This window comes from Cenococcum geophilum (assembly GCF_001692895.1).
Source record: "Cenococcum geophilum 1.58 unplaced genomic scaffold K441scaffold_7, whole genome shotgun sequence".
In the NCBI taxonomy this organism is placed as follows: Eukaryota; Fungi; Ascomycota; class Dothideomycetes; order Gloniales; family Gloniaceae; genus Cenococcum; species Cenococcum geophilum.
The window spans coordinates 3,243,975-3,264,676 of record NW_027137565.1 but is presented as its reverse complement, the minus strand read 5'-3'; the positions used below and the strand labels follow the sequence as shown (position 1 = coordinate 3,264,676).

The following is a 20,702-nucleotide window of genomic DNA, read 5'->3' as shown; positions in this document are numbered from 1 at the left end:
AAGTGTTAATATTTTATACAGTTATAAACATAAAATTTATATTATCTCATAAAGATATTAAAGAAATATTTAATCTTTATTAGGGTAGAAAACCGTGCACAAGGTGTGGCCGAGACGTCTTCCCGAACAGCACCCGAGGAATGCTATAGTACAAAGTATAAAACCAAATAAACAGGAGTGAGCTACCTGGTCTTGAGATGCGCTCATCCGAGCTAGTCAATAACTGATCCTAATCATCCCTTCATCTCTAATATATTACAGCACGAGTGTCCGGTCGGCTAGATCCCAGCTTAGGGCCAGCCCCTTGGTACCCTTGAAATCCTTGACGTCCCTCATATGCCTGCTGCCCTTGGTATGCTTGTTGTCCCTGCTGTGCTCGGTAGGTCTGGAACGCAGTTCCACTGTCTGGGCTTGACCCTCTGCTCGCCTGCTGAATGCCGGTGCGCGCCACGTCGCCCGAAAACTTAGGAACCGTAAGACCAACGATGGTGAACATGATGACGACGACAAACTCCTCGATGACGGCCATCAGAATTCTTGCCCAGATCTGGGGGTTCATCATGCTGAACGTCTTGCTATTGCTGAATTGGCTCAGGATACTGTACAGGATGCGCACGGCCAGGAAGGGCAGCGAGAGTACGATGGCGACGAACATCCGGCGTTCGCCACCGGGGATCTTGTTGAAGTCGCGCGCCGTGATCATGGTGAGGAGGAAGAGCCCGACGTAGATGAAGACGAACATGATGATACCGACTCGAATTTCGGTTTTGCCAGATTTCTGATCGGACGGGTTGGTGGAAGTCTCATCACTGCCGCCGGAAATACAGAGAATGAGTGCGATGGTGGCGGGAAGGTAGATGATTTGGATAACGCGGCTGCGGCGAGCGACTGCAGTAGCAGGTTTGGTGAAGCGGTAGGCTCTAGTAGAATGTAAGCGGCGGTGAGTAGGGGCCGGGAGTGAGTGGATGTGGTGCTTACAATTTCCCTAAGATACCAAATGACATGAGTGGCATCTGATAATCCGAATTAGAGGGAATGCGTGTTGACGTTTCGTCAATTCTGTTAGATCGGGTCCAGTTAGCATTTTCAATAATTTAAAATCCTCATCCGTTTCTAGGAAAAGGAATTGCTTACAGCCGTTTCAATAATCCCAAGGCCGTTAGCAGCAGTGGAGATATGCCCACAGACTGCAAGATGGCCGACCATTTCACATCGGTTTTGTTGTCCGGATGGTGTATTGCAGCAATCTCAAAGCAGGATCCGACAATTCGGACTAAACACAGGATTCCGAGAAATCTCCAGCCGACCTGTTTATTGAAGCCGTGTCGGAAGATGATGAAGATTGCGCAGATGAGTACAGGAATGTAGACGGCAAGCTGGGCTATCGCAAGGGCTTCTTTGGAGTCAACCATGGTGAAAACTTGCCAAATAGAGGTTGATTTGGCTTGGATAGAAGTAGAAAAGGAAGATGCTGAATAATATGAAGACGGGTGTAGATGTAGTTGTAGATGAGATGGTTGTTGGATGCTGAACGATTACATTGCTGGCACGAGGTGTATCCATTATATAGATTCGAAGAGGCTGAGTAGAACGGAAAGACCGACATGATCTTCTAGGGCAAGTTGGAATATAGAAACGGAACTACTCCATACTATCCCGGTTAGGTGAGTGCTTGCGATCATCCAGGGCAGAGCTTGTCTATGCACAAGGAGCATGGATTCCCGGGCTTGTAGCCTTACGAGTCCCATTGCAGCGATAGTAGAGTAGTGCTTCACTCTGATCAAGCCACCGACACAAAGCCTATGGCAGCCAAGCGTTACACGCGCTGCTGGTAAGACTTTCAGCCCTATATATTGTGGCTAACGGCCTCCATTTTGGGTAATACTAGAGTAGCACTCCCGCTCTGGTGGGGCTGCCGACACCGGCAAATAGGCTTTGGCGTGATCAGTCATGCAAGCTGCAAGGCAGAGGTCGGTGAGGTGGCGGACATAGAGGGGAGAGGGGAGTCTGTTGCGTAGTCAGCGGGCTAGTTGGCGAGCTGCTTGCCCGATTCGGCATGCGAGGTGTTTGGCTGTGGGAATTTACGTATCTGAGTGTTCATCTCTGCAACCACTTCAGCAGCGTATTTGAAGGCTTAGACATATCCTTGGAAATACTGCAGGAAATTTTTACAACGCCGTCATCCAACAAGTCGACCGGTCTACCTGACTGCAAGACATGAGCCGAACGCGGAGACTCCAAAAATCATGGCTCTATCCGTTAATAACTGAAGTCCGGAAGGTATCATTTCATCTATGAGGTTTTCCAGCTGGAGCTTCGGCTGGAGCAGAAGCAGTTCAGGCATTTGCACGAACTTGTGGAAAGGGGCCATAAAGAATGTTGATGCGGCGCTGAGACTCACCAGGTCGTGATTTCGGCTTCTCCCGTTAAACCCTAATAGGGGATAGTCTGTCGCTTCAGCATTCAATTCTCAATCGCCTCTTCCTCAATACATGCAGATATTTTTTACTCTAGTTACTGTACGTATCGTGTTCAAGAGCTGAGAAATGTGCGAATTGGATACTCTACGATAAGCGTCGACTTGGGGCTGAGAGAATTCCTGCTTGTCTAAAATAAATGCTTCTCTTAGCACAGGATGCAAGTGTTCTAGCCCATGGCTACCTTCGAATATACTCCGCTGCAAGATATTGGAGACTATGAATCCGTTCAAAGCGGAAGGAGCATTCGGGAAAGTGAAAATATTGTCGATGGATCCTGGGAGATCAGATTGATTCGGCTGTTACCTAGCAAATCTCGAGCTGCACCTATCGAGTGCGAACTACTCTACCGGACGTTCAAATCGGTCAAGGGGGACTATGAAGCATTATCCTATGTGTGGGTGGACTCCAATGGAATCGAGGGTGTGCACCAGCTGTCCTCTCACATCACATTGAACGGCCACGCCTTCCATATAACGCCGAACCTGCATGCAGCTCTGCGCCGCCTAAGAGACTTATCTCATGATCGCACACTATGGATTGATCAGATTTGCATAAATCAAGCAGACATTCAGGAACGAAACCGCCAGGTCGACCGAATGACCCTGATATACGGCTACGCCAAGCGGACCGTCATCTGGCTAGGCGAGGAAGCATGCGAAAGCTTCCGTGCCATGCTTTTGTTAAGAGGTCTCGCGCGAGTAGCAAAGGAAAAAGACTATGAGGCAATGCTCGCCGCAGCCACCCGAGAATTCTCAGATACCTCCAGATGGAAGGCGCTGGGCCTACTCTTCGAGCGAGCTTGGTGGCACCGCACTTGGGTCGTCCAAGAATGCGCCGTTACAAAGGATCTAGTTGTTATCTGTGGATACCGAGATATCTCGTGGAAGGACCTCATGAGCGCTGTAATGGTTATCGGACTGTTAAGAGAGAAGAATTTAATGCCATTGTGTGTTTACAGAGTCGACAACTCTTCCGTGAGTGCACTACACAAGAGTAGGCTGCTGGTAGCGGCACGAGGAGATTCTACTATGAAATCGGCATCCGAGCGCTCACACTTTGATAGTCTTTTAGATGTTCTAACTCGCTATAGATCAAGACAAGCAAGCAATGCAAGAGACAAAGTCTACGCTCTACTGCGCCTCGCCCAAGATTTCCGAGACATAGTCTCTGCAACCTCTATGAACCTCATCCCCATCGACTATGCAAAATCTGTAGAAGAAGTCTATCATGACGTAGCCAGGTTCCTCCTCACTTCAACCCAACGTCTCGACTTCCTCTCCCACTGTCGCCTAAAGCGAAATCTAGCAAGCCTACCATCTTGGATCCCAGACTGGTCCGACACAGCCCAAGCCCCTCATCCCCTCATAGGACCCTACTCCACCACCGGCACGTCCAGCGCAATCGCCCACATCACCGCGCACCGCCTCACCGCCCAAGCCCTCCTCTTCGGCCGCGTCCAAACCACCAGCGACATCTGCAACGCCACCAACTTCTCCCACCCTTCCCTCTCGCCCACATTCCGCCGTTGGAAAGCCCTCGCGCTAGGTCACCATCCCCAGACCGCACGCGCAGACGAGGGCCTCCAGCCCCAACACCAACAGGAGCACGAGCAAGAGCACGAGCAAGAGCACGAGCAAGAGCACGAGCAAGAGCACGAGCAAGAGCACGAGCAAGAGCGAGAGCAAGCATTCCTCCGCACCCTCCTCGCCGACCGCGTCCGCAACGCCCGCCTCGACCGCATAACCCTCTTGTCCGCCATCGCCGCCTACCGCATCTGGGCCGCGCGCGCCCCCCCTACCGACAGCGGGTCCACGACGTGCTGGAGACGCTCGACTTCAGCCACGCGCTGCAGCGTGCGTGTCTCGGGCGGCGGTTCTTCGTCTCGGGGCAAGGCGCGCTGGGGCTGGGGCCTGCGGAGACGGAGGCAGGGGATGTGCTGGTGGCGGTGAGGGGTGTGCGGGTGCCGGTTGTTGTGAGGATGGGGGAGAGGCTGGGAGAGGAGGGCGTGTTGGTTGGAGAGTGGTGGGTTGCTTGCCTGTTTGATTCTTGTGGATGTTTCGCTGATTGATTGTGTAGCTATGTGCATGGTTGTATGGACGGAGAATTGGATAGTGAGTTGGGTGCTGAGAGTGGGAAGTATCAGACTGTTGTCTTCAGTTGATGGGGGCTGGCATCCATTTGTAATGTGTGGATCAGATGGGTTTACGAGACCTAAAGAGCTTACGCACGTAGATGTGGACTACTAAGTGCCGCGATATTTCACAACTAATCTCAAGCGTCAATTGTCGGGGGCTAGAATGATAGTACCGACGTAAATGCATGTGCTTTTGTCTCTATATTCGCAGCACTACTTGACCCATTCCATCCTACCCCGCTGTCCGAGGATCAACCTTCCGTACCCTAACCCATAATGCTAAATACGCCTCCAGATTCTGCCACCGGAGGATGTAATGAAATAGTTTTACCAACTGGCTTAAGCGGCTGATGCTGCCGGGTCTGTGAGCAACTTGGTGATTTTGCCGATAGCGATGGTTTGACCCTAGGCGTATTTAGTACCACATTGTCTATTTTATGATGCGAAGACGGATAGTGACAAACCTGATCTCTTAATGTGAACCGCCCAAGTTGAGGATAATCCTCGAATCGCTCCACGCAAATCGAGCCTGCGCCTCCTGTGACTTCGAGCCTTGCAATAATACTCATACCCTTTGTCGCGAAACCTGGCGGCTTCTTGCTCTTACGGCCTGTGCCTTTCTCGAGCTTGTGAAGTAGTGCCGAAAATGTGACTTCTTCCGTAGCGGAGTGGACGTGCAGCACGCAGTTGAAGCCGGCGCTCAAGATGGATTTGAGCTCGAGTAAGACGATCTGTGCTTCGAATGCCAACACGCAATGCACTGGTCGTTTGGGCGAGCAGAGCACGAAGCCGGGCATGATATCTTCTTCTTCAACGCCTCGAATACGAATACGGACTTGGTCACCACATGTCGCTGCTTGAATTTCATCTTCAGTCTCGCCGTATAGAGCAGCGATGCCAATGGTTTCTCGATTGGGCATCATTACGTAGCTTGCACCCTTCTTAATTACTCCAGACTCGATCTTGCCTTCTATCATGGTACCCATGTCTCGGTATTTCGCGGCGATAGGCATCATGAATGGGGCGTTGACTTTCCGTTCTAACGTCTGCATACTATCAAGATATTCTAGGAGTGAGGGGCCATCGAACCAGGGCGCAATGCTTTTTGGTACTCGATCCTTGATGCCGACTGTTGTCTGGGCGGATATAGGCATGAAGGTGAGATCTGTTGGGGTTAATAATAAAAATATTTTTTTGGAATAATTGATGCTCACCAGTCTTGGGGTTGTATCCCACGCCTTTCAAGAACATCGCTAGTTTTGATGTGCACTCTTTGTATCGTTCTTCGCTCCATTCTACTGTAGGATCATCCATCTTGTTCACGACGACGACTAGTTTGTTGACTCCCTGTGTTTTTGCAAGCATGGCGTGCTCTCGGGTTTGGCCGCCTTTCTCAAATCCTGTCTCGTACTCTCCCTTTCTCGCAGAAATGACAAGCACGCCAACGTCGGCTTGCGAGGCTCCGCCAATCATGTTGGGAACGAAAGTTTTATGCCCTAAGGGCGTTAGAATATCAATTCTTGACGAGGATGAGTATTAACATACCTGGTGCATCGAGGATAGTGTATCGGCGTTTCTCTGTCTCGAAGAACCCTTTCCCTACTTCTACCGTCTTGCCCTTAGACCGCTCTTCCTTTGTCAAATCGAGAGCCCATGACAGATACCATGTCGGTCGACCTGCGTCCTTTGCCTCACGCTTGTATTTGTCCATTGTCCGCTCGTCAACCATGCCCGTGGCATAGAGTATGCTTCCACCTAGGGTTGACTTCCCAGCGTCGACGTGACCCAAGAAGATAACGTTGACATGCTCCTTTCCATACATCTCGGCTAGAGTTTCCTCATCAATATTTGCAGCCTGTTCTTTGGCAACCGCATCTGCTCCTCGAGCGGCTGCTTTTGATTCCGCACGCGACGGGCTGCTTCTCCCAGATGAAGGAGATGTTCTCCCTGACGACGCTGCGGCACCGGTAGGCTTTCCTGTCTTTTCAATCGCCTTTGCCGCAGTAACCTTCGCGCTCGCCGCGGGTGCTTCTTTGTCGACATTTTCCTTCGCTGCCGATGCGGGACCAGACGGTGTGGATGCTGCGCCAACGCTGAGGACTTTTGTCTTTCCGGCGCTTTCGATTTTGGGAGTTGTATCCCCGCCAATTGACAGAACTTTTGCCTTCGGTGCAGTGTCTCCCCCAATGCTCAGAACCTTGGCCTTTGGCGCCGCATTCCTGTTACTAGCATCTGCGGCTGGCGCGGGCGCAGGTGAGGATGCCGGAGCGGGTGATGGTGCGCTGGGTGTTTGTGACGAACTGTTATCGCCGGCGGTGGGTCGTTTGGCAATAACAGGGACCTGCCTCTGCTGGTTTTGTTGCTGGAATGCTCCCGGTTGCTGATTGTAGGCGCCAAACTGCTGCCCATAACCTTGTTGTCCGCCGTGAGCATATTGGGGATACTGTCCATAGCCTTGCTGACCGTATTGCTGGTATCCGCCATATGCTTGTTGCTGGTTATAGTATTGGCCATATTGGTTATATCCGCCGTACTGTTGAAATTGTCCGCTTGGCTGAAAGGATTGTGCGCCCGGCTGAGTTGAAAAGTTAGTGTGAATTCAAGGATTTGTGCTTGATATGGGAGGGGCTTACCTGGAAGGAGGTGGCGCCTGGCCTGAAGGTATTTGCTTGAAGGTTGTTGAGATTCAAGTTCTGTTGGGTTTGCTGCGAGAGCTTTTCCTCCTCGTCTTCCCAGGAATTGAGATCGGACATTTTGAGAGATGAGCGAGTGGGGTAGCGAAAGCGTCGATGGAGAGCCTGAGGGGAAGCCTTCGAGGCCGGGGAAATAGTGGGATGGAAAGCGGTAGTAGTGGTGTTGGTTGATTCCGTCCAGGCGACAGAGGTCGAGATTATCTCTTTCTCCCCCAGTAGGTAGTGACGTGGGGCAGGACGAAGGATGGTTGGCTGTGTTGGCTGTGTTGTGCATAAATCTCTGACTCAGCGGAAGAGTCAGTGCCACACCGTGCACGGTGCCACCTGCACGAGGTGGCACCTAATTTCTATGCGACCAAACTTACCAAACATTTACCACATGCTCACACCACACCGACAACAGAAACATAAGAAGGGACGCGTCGAAGCCGCTTGAAATTCACTAGAACATTTCAGAAATATGCCGAAGCTTTATTCTTGTTTATTCTTCTCCTTTTTTCCTACTAAATTTACTTACAGAACGTGAATAAATATTCAAACTTGAAAAAACAACATTCTTCCATATACTGTCCCTCTAACCCTTGATCTTCCTTTCCGCCTTTTTCTTTTCTCGCCCTTTCTATTCCAATTCCAACATGGATATACTACTATCAAAGGTATGCTTACTAGGACTATTGCATGGAATACTCCTACAATGTAGGGCGATTAATTTATGAAAGAAAATCTCCCGCTTCCTTCATATAAAAATTCTACTTTCTGTCTCTCCACATGGCCAGCATCCTGACTCATAGCTCCTTTAGGTGACCCAGCAGGCTATGAACTATGCCATCCGCTCAGGCATAACGATTACAAGTGGCTATGCCATTCGGCATTGCGCCCGTCTATTGAAGGTACTGACATCCTGGCTCAAAATATCCCGTTGGCACCTACACTAAACGAATTCAGACGGTCAAAGGAAATGAGAGAGAAGAACTTGCCGCTCTACAACTCCGACTTGAGAGCAAGATCAGAGTCTGTCATCTTAATTGGCTCATGGAAAACTGTTTCTAATTCCCAGCAGATTATATCGCCCGCGATTGATATGATAGAGCTTATAGCTGCACGTGGTAATACTTCCTTGGAATCCGCTGTTACTCTTACAAAAGCTCTGCGATGGGATATTCAATCTCTTGGAGTCCGGCTTGCAAAAGCTGTGGGTGAAGAAGAGCTGGCTCGACGAGGTAGTTCAAAGGCAAAATCACGCGCACAAAATGAACTCGAGCTGAAGCTCATAATCTCCGATATTAAGAAGTTGCTCGACCGTATAGAGGATGCTGTTCCGTTGATCAGTTTAGCAATCACTACCTCCGGTGTTAGCTTGTCAACCACACTTCCAGCCACGGTTTCTCCTTCACGGCTCCTTCAGGCGAGCACTCTCCTCACAGCAGGGGATACTCAATATTCTATGACACCAGCTCGTTTCCAACAAATTGGTCCGATATTCACTCTCTCGATGTACATGCTATTCTCTGGGCACGCGTATAGACCGCATGACGAGGAAGGTATCCGAGAGACTACATGGAAAGAAGTGATGCACAAAACGCGACTAAAACTTCTGCGAGTACCTCTGGAGAGGGTTTATGAGTATCCCTCCCCGGATGGTGGTCCTACTGGACATAGAGACGGTGTTCAGGTAAATGGAGTTAGAAATGACTTCCATCCAACTCAAATTCCCTCGGAGAGCAAAGCACATGAGTTTGCCTACCAGCTTCTTATTGTCGAAGATCTGGATGATGATCGGGTCCACACCTTCGATGATGATGAAGTACAGCCAGGACCGTACGAAGGGGTTCCATTGGCCGGAATCCGGGAAATTGTGCCCATTCATGAGATCTCGAAAATCTTCTACGCTGATACGGGGAAAATCCTAAACATCGGCGTTGATGGCGAAACAAATAACCCAATTCTGTTACTGAAGAGGGATGTAAATGCCGTTCCCCCACGCCGGATGATGGAACAATACACATCAGAGCCAGACTGGTACCAGGAGGAGTCACCAACGCATGCACACCCTCCCGAGATACCTTCCGAATGCGATGAACAGTCGGAGCTGGATGAGCAAATTCGTCGTGAATCATCAGTTTCCCTTCCAGAAGAACCCGTTGAGGAGCAAGGACAGCCACAGCACCATCCCTGGCGCCTACCGCCAAACCTCGACTCTGAATGGCTCGCATTCGAAATCTACACAGAAGAACCGTCTTGCGAATCCGATATCGACGACAGCGAGGTAGAAGTGGGCACCTCTGCGACCAATACCCCCTCTAAACCCCCACAAGCGCCCCGCTCTGATTCATTAGACCCGTTACTTACATCGGGAATCTCTCAACTCAACATTCGCACTCCCTCTCCTAGTTCCACACCCCCACCACCTAACACCCAACTAATCCCCTCGCCACAAAAGCCTATGAACCTACTACCCCAATACACCCCCAAACCATCCGCACTTCCAGCCATCCGGACGTCTCTCTCGCTCCTCGAAATGCTCATCCGCCTTACCGCTCTCCAACAGTTTCAGCAATCTTCTCACCTCGCCATACCCGACGAACTACTCACTTTCTTTCTCTCGGAATCCTCAACTGTCGGCGCAGGCGGCGACGCCGAGCTTCGTCGACGGGTGCGGCGCGAAGCAAGACAAAGAGTAGGCTTCGACCCCTATGATGAGAGCCCGATCAAGCGGCGCGGCGAAGAGTATCTCGAGCACGCCCACGACCAAGACAGAGACAGAGACAGAGACAGGGAATTAGCGCGGTACCGCAACCACGACCATGACCACGACCAATACGACCACTACGACGGGCACGAAGACTACGACACCGACGTCGGCTTCGACTACACCGGCTACCCCCACGGCCCGCAGCCCCGCTACTCGCGCAGCAGGAGCGGCACGCCCTCGCGCTCGTCGCCCTACCCCGCGCCGCCATCCTCGCCGCTCGGCGCGCCACCGAGCCCGCAAAGCCCCGGCATCCCTAGCGCGGATGTCCCGCTGCCGTCGCGCGAGATACGGGCCCAGCCGCGCGCTAGCTTGTCGTCGCCGAGCCCGCTGCTGCGGCGAGCGACGACGATGCCGCCGTTTCGCGGGCCGCCGACCGCGCCGAACACGTCCAGTAGCCCGCAGATGGGTCAGCCGAATGCGTATGTAGGGCTCGGGAAAGCGGAGGCGCCAGGGCCTGCGGTGCTGGAGACGCCGCCTTCGAGTGGGAAAAGGGGGAGATTGTGAGAGAAAGGGGATTTCGTTGTGGCGCCAAAGGACTTAGTCGGGAGGGAAATGTGGTTTTTGGTGAGGCGTGAGGAGGAGGTTGGAACGTCCATGCTGTAAATACCACCTAGTATAGCATTGCATTACAAGCAACATAAATTCACATCCGAACGCCTCCCCATCTATCCGCAATATTAGTAACTCAACAATACCCCCCCGCAAGGTAGGTTGCCTCAAGCACGAATATTACATGACTAGCAATACCTAGGTTGCTCCATTCCACACTCGGCTACAAAAGCAAATGCCGATGCACAAAGCTCCTCACACAACGCGATGTGCGGGTTCAAACTAAAGACCCTCCCAAAAACACCACTAAAAACGCCGCAAAGGCCGCCCTCCTAACTAAAGCGGAAAAAGAAAAATATTCGAAAACAGTTGTGTGCGCTCCCGCGCTCTCTCCCTTATTCCCAATCCTCCTCGTCGCTCTCCTCAGCCACAGCCCCCTTCTTCACATCGCGCGGGCTCCCCGGCGCCCGGCTCGTCGCGCCGCTTACAAGATCGTAGCTCGCGTCGCTGTCGGCCTGGGACTGTTGGTCGTTCGAGCGGCGTGGGGACGCGGCGGGTTTGAGGGGATCTGAATGCGGGTTCTCGCCCGGCTTCAGCGTTTCTTTGGAAGCGGCGAGCGGGTTTGTGGGATACGGGTTTGGAGTGGACGACTCGTCATCGTCGGACTCATCTTCGTCCTCGTCCTCGTCTTCTTCGTCTTCGGATTCTTCGTCTTCGGATTCTTCGTCCTCAGAGTCTTCGTCCCAACCGATTTCTTCGTCCAGCGGGGCGGCTGCGGAGGCTGCGGGGTAGAGCTGTGTCAGCGGTTTCCAACAATGGTAGAAGGATTTAGGGAAAAGGGGTTTGGATACCTTTTAGCATTTCTCGCCGCCTTTGCTCTTCGCTTTCGATGACGTGGCGGAGGAAGTAGTACCGTTTCCAGAACTGCGCGTATTCGACTTTCTCTGGGACAAGCTTTTCCATGGCCCGGCGTAGCTCCTCGTGCTTCTCTAGATCCCGCCCGACTGCCTCTGTTTTAGCGTCGATGTCGAAGTTTTTCGACCACGCAGCCCACTCTGGACTCACAGGGTCTTTCATGAAGCTGTCGAGGGAGGAGTGGATGACGTGTAGCTGCGCATCGAAGCGGGTCGTGTGGATCACGCGCTTGCCCTCGGAGTCCTTGCTCTCGAACAACACTTTGCTGGGGTCGGAAGACGATGTGGGCGAGGTTGGAGGCGCGATAGTGACGGCCTCGCGGAGGAAATTGCGGATGTTGCTGCCGAACTTGAGGAGAGCCTCGTCCGCTGCGTCCTCGGCGCGCTCGATATCTTTTAGACGCTTCGCTGCTTCGCTGCGGAAGCGCGAGAGCATGCCCTCGGCTTCCTTGACGATGTCGGCGGGGAGATATTCGGGGCGGTCGGGATGCGCGGGTGAGCTGGGCTCTTCTGGTATTGGAGCGTCTTTTTCTATTGGAACCGATGAGGCTTCTGTTGTGGGGTGAGTGATGGAGAGGGAACGGGTTCTGTTTATGATAGAAGAGATCCCCTTGCTGGCCTGTTCGCTCGCGATGGTGTATTCCTTTCGGGCACCGTCATAGTATTGTTCGCCCTATCGACACCGAACATTAGAATGATCTTGAAATCATTTACTGTTGCAGTTGCGTGCCTGTTTCTTCACATTCCCTAGAAAACCTCCCAGTCGTGCAGCCCATGGGCTACTAGAAATAGCTTTATAGGCCTCCTGAAACTCCGAGTTGAAGTCGTTGCTGCGGCGTTGCGAGCTATCCTTGTCCTGCTGCGGGGCTTCGTTGTCGGGGAAGCTCTCCTCTTGGATATGATCGTATGCGGCGTCCATTGTTACTTGTAGCGGGGAACAGCAGAGGGCCAAAAGGGTGGTGGTATGACTATAGTCGGTGATGTGGGCGGGTGTTGTGAAGCTAAGAGCTTAATGTTGAGGCTGGATGCGGAGGTGGGACAGCCTCGCAAGCAACGGAATCAGCCGCAAGCAGAACAGTGAACTTCGAAAAATGACTCAATACATTGAACTGGATTGGCATTTATGCACAATCATTTATACACAGTCTTGGCGCAATTGCTTCGTCATAAATATACGACTGTATTAAATCTCGATGGCCTTTCTTTAGGGCTGTTTTCATAAAGTGTCTTGGAGAAGCCTCGGCTTTCGTTGGTATTGGTGTCAGTCAAAGTTACCATTGCCCACCAAGACTGTCCTCTCTTGCTCGATTAAGAGACTCAGTTTCAGCTCTAGTTCTACCGCCCTCCCTTAACAAGTAGACTGTAAGCCAGCGATGCTCCAGAATTTAGTACCGGAGAGTAAGACTCCTATGGGGGTATCCCAAACCATCATACCGTGTAAAGATTTTTCTTTCGCAGTAACTCCTAACCCATACCATCACAAACTCCGCGAATCCAGATAGCAATGCGATGCAGCAGGAATTGGAGGTTTGTAGTAGGTATCACTTTCTTCGTTTTCCAACAACCTTTGTAAACCCTTCTTCATCCATCTCGGGAGCCGGCTTCTCCTTTGGTGCAACGAGAGCAGGAGCATCTGACATCTCCACATCGTCATCTTCGTCAGATTCCCCATCCACACTATCCCATTCACCCTCCTGGTTCCGCTCGACTACTTGGATAGGGCCTGTCTGAATAGCCTTGCCCTTCCGTTCTAACCACCTTGCTTGCAGAGCATCCACAGTGGAAAAGTTGCCTTCCGCAGTCTCTTTTCTTATGTTCATAATTTCTCGCGCAACAGCCACTTCGGTTTCATCCTCCAGCCGGACGCCGAACTCATCTTCTAGAGCCTGTAGTAGCACAACCTCCAGATCGAGCGCATCGGTTTCTGGCTGGTTTTGGAAGACCTCCGATATCGCCCCGGCAAGCCAGTCACGCTTGTCTTCACTGTCTGGTCCTCCCCATTGGTTTTGAACGGCGACGGTGAGAACTGACCAGTTGAAGAGGGCATACCAAATCCCCAATTCGAATTTTTCTTGGATTAGTTCTATGAATAAGTCAGATTCTATGTCAATATCAGGAATCTAAAGCGTATACCCAGCGAGACTGCGGCGGATCCTGCTCCCTGCGCCTCTGTGGGCTGTGAGGCCGGCGCGGACATTTTTCTGGTGGCAGTGTTGGAAAAGTATTGGAAGGTTTCTGTTGATCGCCAATTTCGATTAGTGACCTCACTGGTAGCAAATCTGCGTATATTTGAGCACAGGTGGGGTCGTTCCAGCACTGCCGCACGCTTATCCCTCTGTTGAGCTAAATCACGCTTGTTACTTCGCCAACTCCCCGTATTCCTGGGATAATGATCCTCATCTGCTCCTTCGGGGCCTTCGGAAAATCATTGCCAATCAATGCATGCTTAGAAGTCCGTATTTGTGCATGGTACGTTTCAGCCAAGACTGTTCATGGTGCTCCGCCACTGGAAAACCGCGTCTCCAGTTCCCCCTCCAACCTGTGTATCAGGCAACAACATCCCCTTTCGTATATCTTCTTAAGTTTCTCATCAACATACTTCAAGTTGATATTCAATTTCATCTGTTAACTACGTGTTTGGTCTTCTCCAATAAGTACTCTTAATCAAGTCTGACCATATCATCCAATATGGGAGGGCCATTCACTTCGAATTACACTCCTGTCCCCGTCAATGAGCCTATTGATGACGGAGTCGAGGCTCCGCAGGAAGATGCCGAAGTCAGTGAAGATGAGGGTCTCTACAACACAAGTGCTCCTCTTCTTTCCAATAGATCCCGAGGGAATGGGAACCCAAGCTCGCCGCGTGGGAACGGCTTCTTCAGAAAAATCGGTCGCTGGAACCCCTTCCGTCGCAGCGGCACCACACCCGTCTGGCTCACATCGAACACCAAAGGGCGAAACAAGCGGAGCATGTTCATCGCCGGATTCATCGTGTTTCTTTTCCTTGCTGTAGTGGCCCTTACCACGTCGACTGCAATCCTTGCTAAACGACCAGAGAGATGTCCAACCTATTACAACTACAGGAGGAAATCTTCCCGTGTTCCATTCAGCGAAACTTATTACTCGCGGAACTACCGCCTAAACTTCCCGAAGCTATACCCACCGCTCACCCCTGGTCCTGCATCTGCGTGTCAAACGGCTTGGAACACCCTTACATATGTCGGATGTCACGAAAAGATCTGGAATCGTTCTTGGGACGACGGCAAGCATGAGTCCCTCTTCGAGCCTGATATCAGCCTCTACGCTGGTCTAATATGCCAGAACAGCTGTCAGCAGGACATCAAACAAGCCTATCAACTTATCATGTCCCAATGCACTAGCGAGGACAAATTTATAATGGAAGGTTATGTGGGAGCTTTCAGTGCAGACCCTGGACTCGAAGACGGCCCAGTAAGCACCATTGCGACTCTTAAGCGTCGTCTCCAGCATACTTGCCGGCAATCTCCTGTCGGCAGAAGGTTGCAGTACTTCGGGGAATATTGCCCTGCGGAACTCTACAATAGCTGGTTCATCAATGATGGCATGAACTCAGGCAATCTGGAAGGGTTGGATCTTTTCGAGGCAGTCACCCGTATATCGAGGAGAGTGCCCACGCACTGGTCCTCGCAGAGCAAGACTGACGAATGCGACGACGTTTACAGCGTGTATGGAGGCAGGCGGATAGAAGAACGTCGCTTCGGGCCAGGTGAAAACGAGACGACGTGCAGTTGGTGCACGATCGACTGGTTTGATCGGAAATTGCAGTCGTGGGCGGAAGGCAAGGTACTCGACCCAAAGAACGGGACGGAAGTCGGCCTGCCAGATTATCTTCGCAGGATCAGCCATGCCGGGCGTCGCTGCGGGGCGGATGACTGGAACAGGATTTATGGAAAAGCCATCCGGAGGTATAAAAATGAAGGACTCCTGCCTCCGGATTGGGAAGATGATGGCCACAACGGTGATGGGGTGAAAAGGCCTTGTGGTAAGAAGCCCGAGACGAATCCTACCATCACTGCGTTGATCCAGTCTGCGACCGCGATGTAGGCGTGGTCTCAGCTAAATAGAAGGCTATCTTATCCCAAGGCTATCTTATCCCTAAGGTCAGACTGAATTTCAGATACTGGTAGTTAGTACCGTGGTGATAAATGGGTAGAGAGCATTCCTCATGGGAGCCATCCCTGAACACGTTTAGGCACCTAGTGGAGAAGGCCCGTGCGCGAACACTAGAACGTATATCTATGTAGAATTCAATCATCAAATACACCACCACTATGCCTTCCAATCGTGCCACAATTAATACCGATCTTGTTCAGAAGGCTCAGTACAAAGTTCCCCTAAATAAGACCGCGAAAACATATCTTCCTAAACCTTGGCGGCACGAGTTAATTAAGCTATTTGATTAACAACGTCTACTGTTCAGCTTACACAGAGGCTAGTAAACATATACCCAGGTAGAGCGTATAGGCAATAGGAAGGCTCTATCAGAGCTATTGCTAAATACTGCAAGGAAACATCGCGATAGTAAGGAGTGGCAGAGGCGGCAGTGTCCTTCAAAAACTCAATTTGGCCGCAAAAATACCGTTCCGCAGGAAGGACGACTGCCAGAGACCTCATATCGAGCGACTCAACTCCAAGAATAAGCTTATATATCAATTTGCTATGAAATCAAAAGCTTTGTATTCTTTAGCACAAGTATTGAATTCTATTGATCTGATTGGTAGGCACTTATCAAAAACACGGGTGCCCAAGTTGACGTGTTAAGGATGGCTGTATTTGATAGGGAATACGAACTCACGATCCTTTACTTCTTGAAGTTCCGGGTTAGCCTATCGCGGTGCGTGTAATTACTCTTTCAGTAAGGGTTAGCTGCAGATCGGTTTGGAGAGTTCTATTGGCTCGTGCACAATGACGCCAGCCGAGCCCGCCCAGCCCGCCATCTGCCGCCAGACTGCCCTGAGCACACTTGACACCCTGACCTGTGTTATCTTGTCCGTTTCCTCGGCCGTATCACTCTCCGCCCTCAGCTACCTAAGCCATGATTCCATACTGTCTTAGATTTTGTACTTGTTTCTGCAATGCCTTTATATAATATTTAACTGCTTCAACGCGTCTGAGCACATGGTCCTGCAGAGTTGGAGGAGTTGCGAGCTTCAATGTCCCCGACGTCCTTGATCACTTCTCGCACTCGAACTACTCGCAGTACAATGGTTATTAATACGGTTACTGTCGGTGCGGCCGTTACGCCCACCGTTATTCAAACCTGGTTCTCTCATGTAAGCTGCTCGAGCTCTACAACAGACCCGTGCTTACCCCTGTGCCAGTATCTGAATCGGAAACCCTTAAGTCAAAAGCCTACCGCGCACATATCCTACCATGAGGGGCTACAGCTTATCCGGCAATTCCTACATTATGCGTCCTTCCACACAGTCGATGACATACAGGCATTTACAAGTCAATGGGTCCCTGTTCCGCGATGGGTCAAGGTAGACGAGGTCGAGATACCCAAAGAGAAACTCTCTAAAGCTGCGGAATACATACAGGCCCAGCTTGGCCCCGGTGGTATTCAGCAGGTTGGTGGGAAAACTTGGTGGCAATGGCGACGTGATAATAGCGCCTTGAAGGCAGAATGGATTGAAATGCGGAAAGACTACCATGAGAGGAAGAGGGTTGGCGGAGGCGAGGGACAGCGGATAATGCTCTACGTCCATGGTGGTGCATATTATTTTGGTAGTGTAGACGAGCACCGCTATCAAATGCAGCGGCACGCCCGGAAGTTGAAGGCTCGAGTGCTAGCTCCTCGATACCGGCTTGCGCCACAATTTCCATTCCCCTGTGGACTCCACGACTGCTTGGCCGCGTACCTCTACTTGTTAGAGAAACACGACCCTTCCACTATCATACTTGCTGGAGACTCTGCGGGTGGAGGAATGGTTATGAGCATGCTAGTTACTTTGCGTGATCAAGAGGTTTCTCTACCTGCGGGAGCCATACTAATATCGCCTTGGGTGGACCTTACACACTCTTTCCCTAGCCTTGGAGGGAAAGACGAACTTGACTATATTCCAGCACATGGTTTCGTTCATAAACCATGCATGAGTTGGCGTAAGTAAAATTAAACACCAATATCATCAGTCACACTAATAAGTCAAGCGCCACCAAATGCGGATGACTTGCTAGAGCTCGAAACCCATTTTTGCAACCCCCAATCTAAAGACAAGAAGGGGTCTCATAATCCGCTTTCCCGCTCAAGTAAGGAACAGAGGGCTGCAGAGAAACGAGTCAAGCAGGAAAGGGTTCGTGGCTTCTCCGTTCGTTCTGATGCAGAAAGACAGGACCTGACCACTTTAATACCTCCCGACGACGATAAAATCTCTCTCACACAATTTGACAATCCTGCGATCGGACTTAACTCCCTCCTGTCTGTTACTATTAATGGAAACGTCGTTGAGATCAAAGACCAAATTCAAATTTATGCCGCCAACCACCTCATAACACACCCTCTTGTATCCCCTGTGCTTCAGCCTACACTCGGCGGCCTACCTCCTCTATTTATTCAAATCGGGGGTGGCGAACTCCTTCGGGACGAGCAAATCTACCTTGCCCACAAAGCTGCAGCACCTCTTTCCTACTTGCCCGCTCCTTCAGCCCACCTCTCTACCGAATTCATTAGTTCCCAAGCTGCAAGATACCGACCCACCAACGTCCAACTTCAAGTGTGGGATGATCTTTGCCATGTCGCACCAACGCTTAGTTTCACGCGTCCAGCGAAATACATGTACCGTAGCATCGCACAGTTCGGTGCTTGGGCACTCGCCCGAGCTCAGAAAACAGCCATCGACATTCTTGACGATGATGACGTCTCAGTAATTAGCACCACATCCTCGTCAGGCAACGAATCTGACAGCAACCTATCTCCGGACGATATCAAATTATCAATGCCTAGAAGCGCCCAGAGTGTTGGTTTCGAGCATGTCTCTAGGGAAGCCTCTAAAGGACGCACAGTAGGGAAGGCAGGTGATCCCTTGCCACCCTTCGAGAAGCATATGATCCGCCAAAGGATAGATCGTAATGGTAACATAAATCCTCTGCCACCACCCACCGAGCTTGAAGCACTTAAACTCTCTGCGTCTGAGATCGGAGTTATCAAGCCAGGTCCGGTGCAGAAATGGATGACAGCACAGCGCCAATGGAACGAAAAATTCGCCCGGCAGAAATGCGCTGTGCAAAAGAAGCGCATTCAAGACATGGAGCGGGGCTTTGAGGGCTTCGATGGTGAAACGCCGCCACCAACAGCGCTAGCGGGTAGAAGGGTCAAGGGCATGGAGAAAGAGAAGGCAAAGAAGAGGAGTTGGGGAATGAGTCTGTGGAGTCTGTGGGGAAGCAAGCATGATATGATTACGGTAAGTATCTATGGCTTCATTCTGCTGACGAATCTTCGAGGCAGTAATGCTTATAACATGGTAAACATTCGAGCGGCGGGACTGACAAGGCATTCCACTAGATTGAGCGAGAAGAGAAGGCAGATACGAACTCAGGCCAACCAATCAACACAGCCGCAACCAATACAGAAGGTGCTGCAAATTCCCAACCCAAGCCAAAGCCTATCCCAAAATCCGGCTACCGTTCCTCCTCTACTCGCTCCGCCCGCCTTGGCCTTCTCGCCGCTAACGAATCCTGCTCACGCTCTCGCTCACGGCATAGCACCGTCACAGACCGCGGCCAAGCCGGTGCCGAGATAGAGGATCTCGAGCATCTAGCTCCACCGACACCAGGGTACACTGAAGTAACGCCAGGCACAGCCCCGTTAGAGAAGGAGGAGCGGACGGTCCTAGCATCTTCAGCGTCTAGACCGAGCTCTCCACCGACCATCATACCGCAGAGCGACACTCTCTCGACGAGACCAACGCGTGATGGGATTGCATATCCTTTCAAGCTAGTGGTTGAAGGCGAAGGGAGAGATGTCAATGCCAGCACGGTTACGCTAACTAGTTTGCAAGCCGATGGGGTGGCCGAAGAGGAAGAACCTCGCCCTAGAGAGAGAGAGAACGCGGAGAGGCCAGCTATAGAGAGGTTTGTCACCGCCCAGGAGGATCTGAGCTGAATTGAACAAACTGGGTGTGACCAATAAGCGTGAAATTTCTTGGCAGAGCTAAGGTGTTTTTATCGCCAAAAGCGCATTCTCTCGTCTCAAACTAAAATAAATCGCAACGATGGACCTAGTAATACGGCTACTGGCGGTCCGTTAGTACCAACATCCTTTAGGAACAGCAGTGGCTAAGAGCTGAGCGCACGGACCTCTCGCTCTACTTAGCCCCCAGGATTATCACCCTAGTGCTTAGTCGCATGCACTTAATGTGCTCCATAGCTTCTACCTCTATGTCACTCGTCCCTACAGAACCTTTTTGTGTTTTGTCCCTGTGAGCAGTCAAGCCACATGCGCTGACGCTTATATTGCCGTTCAGGACACTGTTGTGGCTTAGGCTGTGGTCTTAGGTGACTTGAACAGGCTAGCCCAAGACACAATCGCCTGGTTTGCTTAGGTGAGATCTGTTGACCGGACAGAGTGGTAGGCAACAGGTCGACAGGATCAGACAATTGGATAGGAACGCCGAGGCCTCAGCGATTGATCTGAAAGTGGTACAAGAACGCCCTAATATACAGTAATACGGGTATACAAGCTTTTCTATATAAACACAGCTTAAATTCTCTCGGCTTCTCATTATCCAAATAGCCTTCTCATCATCCATTAAATACTCGCCTTAAATATTCCCATCTTCCTATCTTCCCATCCTCCCCAAGAAACCATGACCTACACCGTTGTTGAAGGCGACAGCTTGTCCGCCATTGCCCATAAGTTCAACATCACACTCCAAGAGCTCGAGGCTGCAAACCCCAAAATCACCAACCCTAATGACATCAAAGTTGGCGAGGTTCTGAACATCCCCAAGCAGCCGGGGGAGCAACCCCAACAGCAACCCAAAGCAGCCTCCTTGAACGATGACCAGAGACACGCTCTCCAGCTGCACAATGCCGGTATTTTACCTGTCCTTATCGTATCCCGTCCTACCTACCCTTTCCCTTTAATCTCCTATCCTCACCACGATCTCAATCCCATTACATCTCCCATACCGAGAAAAACTA

General features: G+C 51.1%; 8 protein-coding genes across 8 annotated transcripts; 4 read left to right on the top strand and 4 right to left on the bottom strand.

Annotated features, from left to right (window-relative positions):
• Positions 1–247: 247 nt before the first annotated feature.
• On the bottom strand, positions 248–1,412 carry K441DRAFT_674513 (uncharacterized protein; the record flags this gene model as incomplete). Its single annotated transcript, XM_067650761.1, has 3 exons — positions 248–920; positions 979–1,059; positions 1,135–1,412. 3 exons carry the CDS (start codon positions 1,410–1,412, stop codon positions 248–250), a joined length of 1,032 nt encoding a protein of 343 aa, XP_067507923.1.
• A 1,074-nt stretch (positions 1,413–2,486) lies between these two features.
• On the top strand, positions 2,487–4,682 carry K441DRAFT_321864 (uncharacterized protein). The gene is made up of 2 exons (XM_067641170.1): positions 2,487–4,502; positions 4,557–4,682. Exon 1 carries the CDS (start codon positions 2,654–2,656, stop codon positions 4,427–4,429), a length of 1,776 nt encoding a protein of 591 aa, XP_067507922.1. The 5' UTR covers positions 2,487–2,653; the 3' UTR covers positions 4,430–4,502; positions 4,557–4,682.
• Positions 4,683–4,953: 271 nt separating this feature from the next.
• Positions 4,954–7,367, bottom strand: K441DRAFT_543795 (uncharacterized protein; the record flags this gene model as incomplete). The annotated part of the gene is made up of 5 exons (XM_067642748.1): positions 4,954–5,019; positions 5,079–5,779; positions 5,829–6,110; positions 6,160–7,189; positions 7,248–7,367. 5 exons carry the CDS (start codon positions 7,365–7,367, stop codon positions 4,954–4,956), a joined length of 2,199 nt encoding a protein of 732 aa, XP_067507921.1.
• Positions 7,368–7,974: 607 nt separating this feature from the next.
• K441DRAFT_321839 (Ran-binding-domain-containing protein) lies at positions 7,975–11,000 on the top strand. Its single transcript, XM_067641169.1, has 3 exons — positions 7,975–8,197; positions 8,253–8,318; positions 8,368–11,000. The coding sequence occupies exons 1-3, from the start codon at positions 8,123–8,125 to the stop codon at positions 10,561–10,563; spliced, it is 2,337 nt and encodes a 778-aa protein (XP_067507920.1). The 5' UTR covers positions 7,975–8,122; the 3' UTR covers positions 10,564–11,000.
• A 3-nt stretch (positions 11,001–11,003) lies between these two features.
• On the bottom strand, positions 11,004–12,560 carry K441DRAFT_604378 (BSD-domain-containing protein; the record flags this gene model as incomplete). Its single annotated transcript, XM_067645339.1, has 4 exons — positions 12,253–12,560; positions 11,460–12,195; positions 11,357–11,389; positions 11,004–11,296 (listed from the first exon to the last, which is right to left on the bottom strand). Exons 1-4 carry the CDS (start codon positions 12,439–12,441, stop codon positions 11,004–11,006), a joined length of 1,251 nt encoding a protein of 416 aa, XP_067507919.1. The 5' UTR covers positions 12,442–12,560.
• Positions 12,561–12,599: 39 nt separating this feature from the next.
• K441DRAFT_629487 (pre-rRNA-processing protein-like protein TSR2) lies at positions 12,600–13,744 on the bottom strand. The gene is made up of 2 exons (XM_067646234.1): positions 13,656–13,744; positions 12,600–13,605 (listed from the first exon to the last, which is right to left on the bottom strand). The coding sequence occupies exons 1-2, from the start codon at positions 13,717–13,719 to the stop codon at positions 13,064–13,066; spliced, it is 606 nt and encodes a 201-aa protein (XP_067507918.1). The 5' UTR covers positions 13,720–13,744; the 3' UTR covers positions 12,600–13,063.
• Positions 13,745–13,871: 127 nt separating this feature from the next.
• Positions 13,872–15,838, top strand: K441DRAFT_654573 (uncharacterized protein). The gene has a single exon (XM_067647702.1). The coding sequence runs from the start codon at positions 14,211–14,213 to the stop codon at positions 15,603–15,605; it is 1,395 nt and encodes a 464-aa protein (XP_067507917.1). The 5' UTR covers positions 13,872–14,210; the 3' UTR covers positions 15,606–15,838.
• An 876-nt stretch (positions 15,839–16,714) lies between these two features.
• K441DRAFT_674506 (alpha/beta-hydrolase) lies at positions 16,715–19,662 on the top strand (the record flags this gene model as incomplete). Its single annotated transcript, XM_067650760.1, has 4 exons — positions 16,715–16,834; positions 16,883–17,663; positions 17,694–18,961; positions 19,063–19,662. The coding sequence occupies 4 exons, from the start codon at positions 16,715–16,717 to the stop codon at positions 19,660–19,662; spliced, it is 2,769 nt and encodes a 922-aa protein (XP_067507916.1).
• Positions 19,663–20,702: the final 1,040 nt, after the last annotated feature.

What these genes read in the sequence shown, in the direction of transcription:
- K441DRAFT_321864 (XM_067641170.1), top strand. Translation starts at nt 2,654, where the DNA reads ATGGCTACCTTCGAATATACTCCGCTGCAAGATATTGGAGACTATGAA.
- K441DRAFT_321839 (XM_067641169.1), top strand. Translation starts at nt 8,123, where the DNA reads ATGAACTATGCCATCCGCTCAGGCATAACGATTACAAGTGGCTATGCC. An exon ending in ATTGCGCCCGTCTATTGAAG is followed by an intron (nt 8,198 to 8,252) that starts GTACTGACATCC and finishes AAACGAATTCAG; the next exon opens with ACGGTCAAAGGAAATGAGAG. An exon ending in GACTTGAGAGCAAGATCAGA is followed by an intron (nt 8,319 to 8,367) that starts GTCTGTCATCTT and finishes AATTCCCAGCAG; the next exon opens with ATTATATCGCCCGCGATTGA.
- K441DRAFT_629487 (XM_067646234.1), bottom strand. Translation starts at nt 13,719, where the DNA reads ATGTCCGCGCCGGCCTCACAGCCCACAGAGGCGCAGGGAGCAGGATCC. An exon ending in ATCCGCCGCAGTCTCGCTGG is followed by an intron (nt 13,606 to 13,655) that starts GTATACGCTTTA and finishes ACTTATTCATAG; the next exon opens with AACTAATCCAAGAAAAATTC.
- K441DRAFT_654573 (XM_067647702.1), top strand. Translation starts at nt 14,211, where the DNA reads ATGGGAGGGCCATTCACTTCGAATTACACTCCTGTCCCCGTCAATGAG.